Source organism: Echinops telfairi, unplaced genomic scaffold (genome assembly GCF_000313985.2).
Source record: "Echinops telfairi isolate 266 unplaced genomic scaffold, ASM31398v2 ScPeMD7_2291;HRSCAF=2852, whole genome shotgun sequence".
In the NCBI taxonomy this organism is placed as follows: domain Eukaryota; kingdom Metazoa; phylum Chordata; class Mammalia; order Afrosoricida; family Tenrecidae; genus Echinops; species Echinops telfairi.
In genome coordinates this window covers 1,330,711-1,344,549 of record NW_022106189.1, presented here as the reverse complement: position 1 = coordinate 1,344,549, position 13,839 = coordinate 1,330,711, and the positions used below count along the sequence as shown (strand labels likewise).

At 44.8% G+C, this 13,839-nt stretch overlaps 1 protein-coding gene across 1 annotated transcript in view; it reads right to left on the bottom strand.

The window, feature by feature from the left end:
• The window catches only part of CEP89 (centrosomal protein 89), an 83,116-nt gene that overhangs the window by 57,712 nt on the left and 11,565 nt on the right, over positions 1 to 13,839 (bottom strand). Inside the window, 2 exon segments of the mRNA XM_045293871.1 lie at positions 575 to 764; positions 4,399 to 4,557. Of these exon segments, the coding sequence (XP_045149806.1) occupies positions 575 to 764; positions 4,399 to 4,557 (349 nt within the window).

Sequence of the window (13,839 nt, the reverse complement as noted above, 5' to 3'; positions counted from 1 at the left end):
GACAACCATGTTTGCTGTCTACGTGTGTCCACCGAAAACCTCATTTCCTGATAGAACAGAAGAAGCCTCCCACCATCCAAATGTTACTAGCACTAAGAGACAAAGTATAGCATCCCTCTGAGGAGGCCCGGCTTGAAGAAAGGTTGTGCTCTGCAGACTGATCCTGGAAGAGCAACAGAAACATTAAGTTTGGGGTCAAAGGAAACAAAGTTACTCACCCTGGAAGATAATGGACATCAAGAATATGAAGAGATTTCCCTTCTTTGAAAGTTAAAAGACAAACACTTAAATGTGAGCCTAATCAGCAGGGGAAATGAATTTGAACTGCTTTAACAAACAAATCAAAGTCTGTCAAAAGGACAACGGAAAACCCTTACGAATATGAGGGAGCCTCACCATGCCTGTAGAACAATTAGGGGAAAGACAGCGGCATTTTCCCACAAACTCTTGGAACCCTCTGTACACTCCACACAGTGGAGTGCCACATCAGGGCAAAACTCTTGGAACCCTCTGTACACTCCACACAGTGGAGTGCCACATCAGGGCAAAAGAAAAACCCAGCATTGACAGTCACCTGATCTCTGTGCGGTGCTGCATACAGCGCATCCTTGAGCTCTGCCGCCTCTTTCCAAGTGCTGCTGTCCCCCACCTCCTTGGGGCTGGATGACAGGTGCGTGTCATTGTCCTCTTCCTCCCTGTCGCCCAGTGTTGTTTCAAAGGATGGCAAAGAAGTTCCCCGTTCCATCACATTCTGCCAAGTTGTTCTATATGACAACATGGAAGGGCAGGCACAGAAGCAAACTCTTTAAGACTTCCCATGGGTAAGAAGGCACATGTTAAATGCATTTGCCCCCATCTCCACCGTAAAAGTATGATCACTGCATACAAAAAAATACATGCAAAAAGATGAGTCCCCTTCTCCTGTTGGATCTCTCGGCAGACTCTAGGCATTGCTTTCCATTTTCCTGCCTTTCTGATTAGTTCACCTGCCCGATACACAGTTTACCTGCTCATTACCAAGACTTCATTCATAATCAACAGGTTCAGAGGTAGGAATCGAGTGGATGTACCAGTTTAGTCAGCCTTTCCCTTAGCTTAAGTTTCTTCAGGTCTGCACTGTTATAAATAATCCTGGAAAGAACATCTAAGTTTTCTCATACTTCGGACATGTTAGCAGGAAAGGCCAGTCCCTGGAGCAGGACAGCAGGCTTGGTAACGTCGGGGGGCAGCGAAAAAGAGGAAGGCCCTCGACAAGGTGGACAGACACCAAGGCTGCAACAATGGCTCACACACGAGGAGGAGGAGGATGGCGCAGCACCGGGCATGGTGATGTTGTTTTACAACAACCCGCTTGGCACAAGCAGCACGTGGTCCTACGAAACAAAACCAACCCACCACGTAGCGAACGGCTGAGTCAAACCACAAACTGCAAGTCTATATGCATCCCACACGGCCCCAGCATACTCCACTTCCCCAACCTCTCACTACACGGGTCATATTTCCTACACTTTAAACCTTATGGTGGGCATCGGCTTTTCTGGCTTAGCCGGGCATTTTCCCACAGGTTTGCATGGAGAGTTACAACCCTGCAGCTGGCAATTGTGTGTTAGTGGCCTCATCACTATCTACGCAGATCCCAGTGCACGCACCCCAGTTCAAGATTCGCTTTTTCTCCTAAATGCCCAGAGCTTGTCGTTCTATTGACTATAAATCTTATGTCGGTTTGCACACATTTTTAAATACAAAGGTCTGTTTCTAACTTCCTAAATTCATAGCATAGAAATGAGAGGCAGATAGATCCACGTGAGAGGTTTATAAGGACTAGATACTGACTTCCATAATCTTATTTAAGTGTATACATAGATGAGCCTTTATACTCAATAGAAATTTGTGTATAGCTACAAAGAGGGGGGAAGGCTAAAAAAAAGAGAGAAAAAACAGGAAATCTGTGTATGACATTTGGAATATGATATTAAACAGGCCTCAAAACAGATTTGGCTCCTTGGTGGTGTAGTAGTTATGAGTTGGATTATGATCCACATGGTTGGCAGTTCGAAACCACCAGCAGCTCTAAGGGTGAAAGACAGTACTGCTGGATAAGCATTGGACTACAAACCACAAGGTCAGTGGTTCACACCCACCAATCTCTCCTCAGTACTAAAAGGAGGCTGCAGCTCCCATAAAGATTCACAGGCTTCAAAACCCTATACGGGGTTGCTATGAGTCAGAATAGACTCAATGACAGTGGGTTATTGTTAGTCACACTGTTGAAACGTTTCCTTCCTCTGTGTAGCTATGTACCAATGCTTAATGTTGAGTCACCTACCTTAAGAAAAATGCGTTCTTACATCAAGGCCCTACTTGATACTTGCACTCAGGAAGGGAACACAGGAGATATGGGTGCTAGAGGAAAATGTGGCGAAGAAATTAGATGGTGCCCAGATAAAATAGATGTTGCCAAACAAGCAGGCATTTAAGTGAGATGTCAACTAAGTCCACATGGAAGAAGCACACCATCATTAGTCACTGAAGGATTGTAGATCAGATAATCCCAAATTGAAGGCGGGATTAGTATCATAGCCTAAATCGTGAGAATGCGGTTTGCAGAAGGCTGTGGGGACATTTGTGGGAACTACGTAGGGAATCGCCTCTGTCCATGATTGAGGTGGGGGACAGTGGCGACCACACAGAGTGCACTGGAGAGGTGAGTACAGAAGATCCGAGGGACAAACTTGCACACTTCGAGCTCTGTCAGGTGATTTCCCCTCAGGCATGCTTGACCTTATCTAGTTTTCAACATTTTCGGTATTTTTGTTTGTTCATATTAGGGTGTATCTCAGGGGTGTTATGTCATTGGGGGTCACCCTCTTAAAATTGTGTTATATGTTTTTCTGGTTTTTGGCATATGAAATCCAGGATTGGGGGAGGGAGGGGGAAAAATGAGAAGCTGATGCCAGGGACTTACGTGGAGAGCAGATGTTTTGAGAATGATGAGGGCAATGAATGTACAAATGTGCTCTATACAATTGATGTATGTATGGATTGTGATAAGAGTTGTATGACTCCCCAATAAAATGAATAAAAAAAAGAAAAAGAAACCCAGGATTAATGAGACTACAGGGACAGCAAGTAGAATACGGGTTGGGGTGGGAGGGGACAGGTGTAAAAGGGAGACGATGTACAATACTGCTTGGTGTGATTGAATTAGGGAATGATATGATAGATGTATTAACTCCCCACTAAGAATAAATTTAAAATACATATATTGGAATCTCATATGATGAAAGAGCCATTTCAGGTGACCATTGGGGGGCCGTCATTAAGAGTCCTGAAGACCCGAAGGGTTCTACATTTAGACTGATGCTGGAGCGCTGCTCGGGTTCCCATCATAAACTAGGCTGCTAAGTGCACGACCGGCACTTGGCTCCCAGCTGCTAGCCAGGAGAAAGGCGGGGCCTTCAACTCCCGTAAAGACGAGTCTTGGAAACCCACGAGGGCAGTTCTGCGCTGTCCTACAGGGTGGCTGGGAGTCAGAATCAACTCAATGGCAGTGAGTTTGTTTCTTGTTGGTTTGCTTTAATCTTGAGCTTGTTATTTCTTTTCTTTATAATTAAATTTTTATTACATTCTAGCACTTGATTTTTCTTTTTTTTAAAAATCATTTTATTAGGGGCTCATACAACTCTTATCACAATCCATACATAGATCAATTGTGTAAAGCACATTTGTACAATCATTGCCCTCATCATTCTCAAAACATTTTCTCTCCACCTAAGCCCCTGGCATCAGCTCCTCACCTCACCCCCCTCGCTCCCCTCTCCCTCATGAACCCTTGATAATTTATAAGTTATTATTTTGTCATACCTTGCACTGTCTGATGTCTCCCTTCACCCACTTTTCTGTTGTCTGTCCCCCAGGGAGGAGGTCGCACGTAGATCCTTGTAATCGGTTCCCCCTTCCCACCCCACCCTCCGGGTATTGCCACTCACACCACTGGTCCTGAAGGGATCATCCACCTTAGATTCCCTGTGCTTCCAGTTCCTATCTGTACCAGTGTACATCCTCTGGTCTAGCTTGACTTGCAAGGTAGAATTGGGATCATGATAGTGGGGGGAGGGGGGCAGGGAGGAAGCATTTGAGCTTGCTATATCTTGGTAGTGAGCTATTGGGCAAAGAACTCAACCTCCCTCCATTTCAAAGATTTGCTTATAAATCTACAAAATGGAAGTACAAAAATAGTTGAATAGTACAACTTTGTAAAGCATGCATTACAGTCCCGATTTAATGTAAGTAAAAGCTATTACCTACAAAAACAAAAGACTCTAAGCATAAACGCACACAGCCAGGCAGCCCCTCTCCTTCCCCTGAGAGAAGAAAAGCCAGTGAGACAGTCCCTACCGAGGCCGTAGCTCTGCGGTGGTGGCATAGGGCTCAATGACGCTGTCCTTTCCAACATATGTCATGTCACTCTCCGACAGGGATCTCTGGCAAGGCTGAGGAAGGGCCACGATCTGTCCAGTCAATGTGGTTGCCAGGATGGCTGCGGCCAGAGCAGACCTACAGACAGAAGCATTCCATGAGACAGTGAGATACGAACATTCAGTGACTGTGAACCAATGAATCAAGGCTTACCTTCTGTTCCACTGCTGGTGATTGACGATCAGCTCACTACACGTCTGTCATCTGCTATGCGCCATCACAGACCGAGCCTCACACCCACTGCTGCTGCCCCACTTCTCACACTCAGTGACTTACCCAACATACTTCCCAGCTATCAGGAGTTAGAACCAAGTCCCTAATACAAGCAGCTTGGGCCTAAAGTCTACATCCACGTACTCTTCTTACTTACAAGGAGCCCTGAGGACGTGGAGTTGGGTTGCTAACCACAAAGTCCACAGTTCAAACCCACCAGCTGCTGTACAGGAGAAAGAGGAGACTGTCGACATGTGGAAAGATTTAGTCTTAGAAATACAAAGGGGCGGTTCTACTGTGTCCTAGAGGGTTGCTATGATTTGGAATTGACTCCGTGGCAGTAGGTTTGGTTTTCTTATTAAAATGGAAGATCAGAACTCTCTTTATATAACATACGTGCCATTTAAAAGATGCTAGTAAATTCCTCAAAGATACAGTATAGACAAGATTGGGTAGCAGACACAAGCACACACACACACACACACACACACACACACGACAAAAATATAATAGTAGGTTTTGACATTCAATATCAGGCAATGAAGGACAGTGATCTCTTAAACACAGGAACAAATGAGATGAGCTTTACAATGATCACAGCTGCCCTGGCGGTGGAATGGGTGGTTGGGTTGCTAACTACAAGGTCAATAGTTCGAACCCAGCAGCTACCTGAAAGAAGGACAAGGCTATCTCCTCTTTACAGCCTTGGAAACCCAAGAGAGCAGTTCTACTCTGTCCGACAGAGTCCCTGAGTGTCAGAATTGGCTCATGGCAGCATTTCCAGGTCATAGAGCAGGGATGGGGAGCCGAGATGGGGCCAGGTGGTCTGTTTGACTTGTGGGAAGTCAGCTGAGAACCCCAAAAGACCGTGGAGATTGCTGCACAGAGAGAACCCTGGGACCTACAGACGCTCCCCCTGGAGTGTTCACCAAAGCACTCCTCAGCACATGAGTGTGAGCACATTACGCACAGTGGAGGAAAGAGCCACTCAAAAGGAGTAGAGAATAGTGCCAGACCCTCCCCCACAGCCAGTAGCAGTGCCTGCATCCGCCCTCCAGCCTGGAAAAAGTCAAATTCAGAGCACTCAGAACATCTTGCATCTGTCAGCACTGCTCTGGGACCTGCTGAGAACCAACCAAGGAACTTAAGTGCACCCGAGAGCAAAGTTCAAGGAGATTTCAGGAATACAGAAGTGCTCACCATTCATCAAGATAGAGATTCACCCAGAAGAATTTACTTTAAAGGACGGCACTGAAGCTGCAGCTAGGGGAGAGGGACATGTCTGATCAGAGCACACCGGAGCAAATGAATGGGGAGGAAGAGAGAGTGAAGCACATCCTGGCCCACCAGGCCTGGAGGACGATATCCCCGCTCTGAACAGCCAATGCACAGAGTAGACCATACGGCTAATCCCACTATGAGACACGCTGTCCCTCACTGGCCCAGGGCCCTAAGGGGACAACACTGGAGACTCAGTGTCAGGACTGGCTCTGGCTGACCCAGCGACACCGAGGCAAACCACTAAAGGTATGAGGCAGAACAATGGGGGGGTGGGGGTGAGGGGTGAGGGGGGGGTGGAGCAGAGGAGGGAGCTCCCGAGGGAGTGCAAAGGACAGACTTTGAGGTCAGAGCGTGGCACCCCATCAGACTTGACTGGAGGATATACCTAGAGGTCAAAAATCAGACCTTGATTTACAGGTTTTTCTTTAAAAATTTTTTTTCTTTTTCCTTCTTTTTTCTTTTTAATTAATTCAGTTTTCTCTGAGTCATTGGTTTTCTTTTTTGTTGTCATCGTTGTGTTCTCTTTTATCACTTTGTCTTGCTATGCCGTGTTTTTTGGTACATATCATTATCTGCAGATCTATCTAGATAAGACAGGCTGATGAACAGTCTGGAAAAGAAAATAACGGGACCAATGGTTCTGGGGGGACATGGGAGAGGGGGAGGTGGGGGAAAGGAGGTGGTGTTCACCAACCCAAGGACAAGGGAATAACAAGTGATCCAAAATTAGTGGCAAGGAGGGTGTGAGAGGCCCGGTAGGGATTCAGCAAGGGCAATGTAACCAAGAGGAATTACTGAAACCCAAATGAAGGCAGAGCATGATAGTGAGACAAGAGGAAAGTAAAAGGAAATAGAGGCAAAAACTAGGAGTATTTATAGGGTAGTTATAGAGGTCTAAATACAGGCATGTACATATGTAAATATATTTATATAGGATGGTGGGGAAGTAGATCTACATGCATATATTCGTATTAAGGCAGCAGATGGACATTAGACCTCCATTCAAGTACTTCCTCAATGCAAGAACACTTTGTTCTATTATTTGGCATTCCATGATGCACACCTTCCTGACAGGATCGCTGAAGACAAATGTGTGCATAAGCAAATGGTGAAGAAAGCTGATGGTGCCCCGCTATCAAAAGATATAGCATCTGGGGTCTTAAAGGCTTGCAGGTAAACAAGCAGCCATCTAGCTCAGAAGCAACAAAGCCCACATGGAAGAAGGAGACCAGCCTGTGTGATCACGAGGTGTCGAAGGGATCAGGTATCAGCCATTATCAGAACAAAAAAATCATATCATTGTAAGTGAGGGTGAGTACAGAGTAGAGACCCAAAGCCCATCTGTAGGCAATTAGACACTCCCTTACAGAAGGGTCGTGGGGAGGACACAAGCCAGTCAGGGTGCAGGGTAGCAATGATGCAACATACAACTTGCCTCTAGTTCTTAAATGCTCCCTCCCTCCACTGTCATGATCCCAATTCTACCTTACAAATCTGGCTAGACCAGAGGATGTACACTGGTACAGATAGGAACTGGAAACACAGGGAATCTAGAACGGATGATTCCTTCAGGACCAGTGGTGAGAGTGACGATGCCTGGAGGGTGGAGGGAAGGTGGGGTGGAAAGGGGCAATCGATTACAGGGATCTACATATAACCTCCTCCCTGGGGGATGGACAACAGAAAAGTGGGTGAAGGGAGACAGTGTAAGATATGAGAAAATAATAAATTTTAAATTATCAAGGGTTCATGGGGAGGAGCAGGGAGTGAGTGGGAAAAATGAGGAGCTGATATCAAGGGCTCAAGTAGAAAGAAAATGTTTTGAGAATGATGATGGCAACAAATGTACAAATGTGCTTCACACAAATGGATGGATGTATGGATTGTGATAAGAATTGTACGAGCCCTCAATAAAATGATTTTTTTTAAAAAAAAAGATTCAAAAACCTGATCCGTAAAGAAGCATAACTGAGACTCACCGAACTAAACAGATGTTAGAGTAAGTTAAAGAAACAAAACCAAAAAACCCTCCAACTCACTGCCACCAAGTTGATGCCGACTCAGAGTGGCGCCCCTACTGGACAGGGTAGAACTGTCCCTGTGAGCGTCCGACACTGTAACTTGTGCCCCAGTAGAAGGAGCAATTGGTGGTTTTGAACTGTGGACCTTGCAGTTAGCAATCCAAAGCATAACCACTACGCCACCAGAGTTCCTTGAATGAGTCAAGGGTATTTAAATAGTTATTTTAACTGTATTCCAAATGGTCAAAAAGTTACAGAGAGACTGAGGAGATCACTTAAAAGACCTGAATCAAGCATGTGGAGGATAACGAAATAATATTATGAGCAACTTTATGTCACAGAGTCGACTACTTGGGTAAAAGTGACAAATTCCTTGAGAAACATATATTAAAGTTTACTCACGGAAATTGTCATTTAAAACCTTACCACAAAGAAACACTATACACAAAAATAGCTTCACTGGTGGACTCGATTAAACTTTTCAAGGAAGAAATAATATTAATTCTACATGTATCTCTCCCAAAAACAGAACAGAAAAGAGAATTTCTCAACTCAGCTACAAAACCAGTATTATTCTGACATCCCAACCAACAACAATTAAAAAAATAAGAAACTGATGTGTTAAAGATAAAGACCGCAGTGGGGGGGAACATGTGGGATATATTGGACTGGACAGTATTTTAAAAGTTGCAGGTTGACCACCTTTGCAGGGGTTGGTCTGCTATGTTAGGTGACTCTATACACACACACACACACACAGACACACAGCCCAACCCTCCCTGCCCCACGTCTTTCGAGTTAATTCCGACTCACAGTGACCCTAAAGGACAGAGTGAACTGACCCATAAGGTTTCTGAGACTGGAAGTCGTTATAGGAGCGGACTGCTTTGTTATTCTTGCTCAGAATGGCTGATTAAGGGAACCATTTACAAGGATCCACATGTGACTTCCTCCCTGGGGATACAACAGAAAAGTGGGTGATGGGAGACGTCGGACAGGGCAAGATATGACAAAATAATAATTTATAAATCATCAAGGGTTCATGAGGGAGGGGGGAGCAGGAAGGGAGGGGAAAAATGTGGAGCTGATGCCAGGGGCTTAAGCGGAGAGCAAATATTTTGAGAATGATGAAGGCGATGAATGTACAAATGTGCTTTACACAATTGATGTATGTATGCATTGTCATAAGAGTTGTATGAGCCCCTAATAAAACAATAAAAAAAAAAGGACAGAGGCATGTAAAACAAAACAAAATAAAAAGAATGGCTGATGGATTTGAACTGCTGACCTAGTGGCTATCAGTCCAATGCTTACCCCACTGTGCTGCCAGGGCTCTTTTTCCAGATTACCACCCACTGCCATCAAGCTGACTCTGACTCATAGGGACCCCACAGGGCAGAGCAAGGCTGCTCCTTTGGGTTTTAAGACTGTAAATCTTTACGGGAGGAGACAGCCTCATCATTCTCCTGAGGAGCAGCTGGTGGGTTTGAACCTTGCAATTGGCAGTCCCATGCTTAACCTTCTGAGACACCAAGGCACCTAGAAAGGTTCTCGGTGACACCATATTGCTGACTGAATTTCCTGGAACCATTTTAAAATACAGATACAGGGTGCTATAAACCAAAATTACATTTCCTGGTATTTCCTATCATCTAGGCACCTGCTTCTGAAAAATGGCCACGGGGACTATAATGGAGCAGGATCTGCGTTATATTGGTGGCTTCTGTTAAATACAAAAGCAAAAGGTTTGTTGAAAGAAATAAACTGATCACAAATGAACATGTTTAGTATTCTTAACTAAAGAGAAGAAAAAAGACTTTAATACAGAAAAGCTATAAGCATGCTTCTATTTACCATCTGTTTATTCTAACTGAATTCTCTCTGAAGCCTAATCACAGCTACTTTGACCCACAGGTGAGCAAGCAAAGCTGTACAGTCCCATTAAGAACTGTGTGCCTCTTCAATCATGTTTTTTACAGGAAAAGGGGCGGGGAAGACAATGGCCCCAATGGGTGTGCTTAACAAAAATGGAATCACTGGTGGTGAAACAAAAGCAAAATCAAAACAAAGCCAGACCTTAGTCGGTGGTCTTTAGTCACATCGAGCCTTAGTTTAAAAATGCTCTTCCTCAGTGCATGGGCTGGACCTAATGACTTGCTTCTAATGAACAAAATATAGCAAAAATGACAGAAGGTAACTTCTGAAATCCAGTTACAGACGACTGAACTCCCAGCTAGAAGAGATGGCAGCACAGAAAGGAGAGCAAAAGAGGACAAGGAAGAGCTCCCCAGTCGGTGGGCTCAGGGCTCTGGACCTGAGCCAGTGAGGGTTGAAAAGCTGGCCGAGGACTGATGAAGAGAGAGCTTGGTGGAAGGCGGGGCCGCTCTGAGACAGCTACAGGGGGCACCTCCAAACTAAACACCCAAGGCGGGGGAACAATGGACCACAAACGGAGACAGGGAAATGGCCCTGGACAGGAGTGATCAAGTGGGCAAAGCGTGGGTCCAGGACGGTGGAGAACACTGCCCGTGGACAGGGTAGCTCGATAAGGGCTGGGCAGGAAGGAAGGGATTTCCTGTGAGGCCCCAGAAGGAGCAGTGAGGGACAAGAACAATCTCAAGAGAAGGGGAAGCCGCTCTCGGAACCGATTGTCATAAATAAGGAATTAATTATTAAACACAAGGCAATTATAAAACAAAGGGACAGGAAAGCACTGCTTGTGTCGATGGGCAAAACAAGAGGGCAGGAAATGTCCCTACAGAAGGACAGATAATGGAGTGTCCCTACAGACCTTTCCAACTATTCGTACTACAGCTGCTCAGAGATACCGAGGAAACAACCTAAAGGAAATCAGGAAAACCATTCAAGAACAAAACAAGAGATAGACATCTTAAAAAAGTTACAAAGACTGGAGCTTTCAAATTCCTGGATCAGATGAAAATACAAGACTCCACAAGATTACTGCCTTGAGTTATTCTTCAACCCCTGCACTGCAACTATCCCAGGTCATGTGTTTGTGATTTAGAATAACAGAGGTGCCCCGATGGCACAATGGGCTACAAACCAAAAGGTGGGCAGCTTGAACCCATTAGTTGCTTAGTGGTAGAAAGATTTAGTCTTGGAAGCCTTATGGGGCAGTTCTACTCCGACCTAGTTGGTCGTTATGAGCAGCAAGCAACACAATGGCAGGGGGGTTTTCATGCACTGCAGCAGACATCTCACAGCAGATGGCTGTAACAAACGGAAATGTATTACCTCACAGTTTAGGATTCTAGAAGTCTAAATTCAAGGTACCAGTTTTAGAGAGAAGCTTCCTCTGATGGTTTTGGAGGACTGTCCTTGTCTCCTTCCGACATCATAGACCCAGTGTTCCTTGGAGATTTCCATGTGTCTTGGCATCAATCTTCTCCTGGGTCTAGGAAGTTCTTAGCACAGGGAACCTGGGTTGTAAGGAGGAGGTCTGCTCCTAACTCTTCTTTCTTGGTGGTACTGAGTCCTTCCTCTGCGCACTTCTCTCACCTTTCAGATGGAAGGTGACACAGGCCTCACCAGGAAACTCCCCTTACACCAGGTCAGAGCTGTGACCTGAGTAAGGGTGTTGCATCCTGCCTAAACCCCTTACAACAGATAGGCTGATCACATCAGGGTGGGTGATTCTACCGTTAATAACTGCCAAACCTCTGAGAATCATGGCCCAACCAAACTGACATATATTTTGAGAGGGCAAAATTTTAGTTAAATAATAGGTAAGCTCATAAAATAAAGACTACCATGCTTTATACAGTACTAGGAGCACTATACTGTACTCTTTAAAAAAATCATCAACGACTTTAACATAAAGATGAGAAAGGGAGAGGGCAACTAGTCTGCAAGAAATGAAACAGACCAACGGGAGATCATGGGAATGCTGACACATTGTGCAGCGTGGATCGGATGTCACTGAACCATCAGAGCAGCAAATGTTGAAGGGGAACTTCATTTTCTGTGTGAACTTTCACCCAAAACACAGGGTTTTAAAAACGGTAAGGTAACAGAAAAGAGCAACACTGTGGAAGGATTCAAAAGTTGAATCACATGATAGAAAAGAGAGCCAGTGAGCCTGAGGACAAAGGTCTTGGAAACTGCTCTGTCAGAGGAACGAACAGCAAAGAATAAAGACTGAAGTCTAAGAGGCATGTGGGACACCATCAAGAGTAATAATATAAGAATGCCAAAAGAAGAGAGAAATAGGGCTACACGGTTTTTGCAGGAATAGCAGCAGAAAATGTCTTGAGATCGTAAAACCTATGAGTTGCTGCCGTCTAAGATGTACAATTGGTCTCTATTTGCCTGGAATAAAAGAGAAAGGAAACGCAAGCATCAGAGAAGGGACTGGACTATAGGCGTAATTGTCTCCAGGAACCATTCCGCCTCCTCCACCTTGACACCAGATACGATGGTGATGGTGTCTGGCTGTTACCACCAAATAAATATTCAGACATGATGGATGGTACGATGGTGATGATGTCTGGCTATTACTACCAAATATTCAGACATGATGGATGGTACGATGGTGATGGAGTCTGGCTATTACTACCAAATATTCAGACTTGATGGATGGTACGATGGTGATGGTGTCTGGCTATTACTACCAAATATTCAGACATGATGGATGGTACGATGATGAGGGAGTCTGGCTATTACTACCAAATATTCAAAGACATGATAGATGGATCCTGAAAGAAGAGAGAGAGAGAACTGTGAAATAGAACTTCAACTTCTTTTAAAAAGTCTGACTTACTGGACCCCTTGAGGCTGCAGGAGTTCCCCAAGACTAGCCCTGAGTTATTCTTCAAGCCTTGAATCTGAACGATCCCTGGAAGTAATCTATAAACTAAGTAAAACTTTAGCTCAAAAAGACATGACTGGTTGAGCTTTACAACTACATTCTTTAAAAAAACATACGAATATTGAGTCTGGTCAGCAACTTGAATCCATCAGCTGCTCTGATGGGGAGAGATGGGGCAGACTGCTTTTATAAACGTACAGCCTTGGAATCCATATGGGCAGATCTACAAGATCTACACTGTCCTACAGGGTTGCTACAAGTAGGAATTAGCTTGATGGAAAGAGGTGTATAAGGTCAAATGTACAATAACTACTTTAAATTACAGATGAGAAGGTTGCAAGGTAGACGCAAAGAGTTCAGTGTTAATAGGAATGAAAACAACTAATCATGAGAATGTTGACACAATGTGAAGAACGTAAGCAAAGAATTCAAAGTGTGACGAAGTTTTTACTTTTCTAGCTAGTGTTACTTGTTTCTTGATTATTTCCAGGGGCACTTTCAGGAATTTTTATGGTGTAGTGGTTACCCACTGCGCTGCTAGCCACAGGCCAGCAGTTTGAAACCACAGCCTCCACCAGAGTGAAAGACAAGGCCTTTCTACTCTGGTAAGATTTACCATCTCTGGCCGGCCCCACTATGAGACACCACATCTCTCACTGAGCCATAGCCCTACAGGAGACAATACTGGAGACACAGTGTGGGAACTGTGCCCGATCTGATCTCACCACACCCAGGCAAAACACTAAGGGCGTGCAAGAGAACAGCAAGGGGAACAGAGCAACGAAGTCCCAGGGCATACCAGAGATAAACTTTGGGACCAGGGCTTGGCACCTCATCAGGCTCGACTGGAAAACACTCCTAAAGGCCAACAAACAGTCCTTGAACTAACTACAGGCTTTTCTTTGTTGTTGCTTTGTTTTGCTTTTGTGCATGTTATTATCTCCGCAGGTCTGTCTAAATAAAATAGGCTGGATAAACAATCTGGAGGAGAAAACAACAGGACTGACAGTTCTGGGA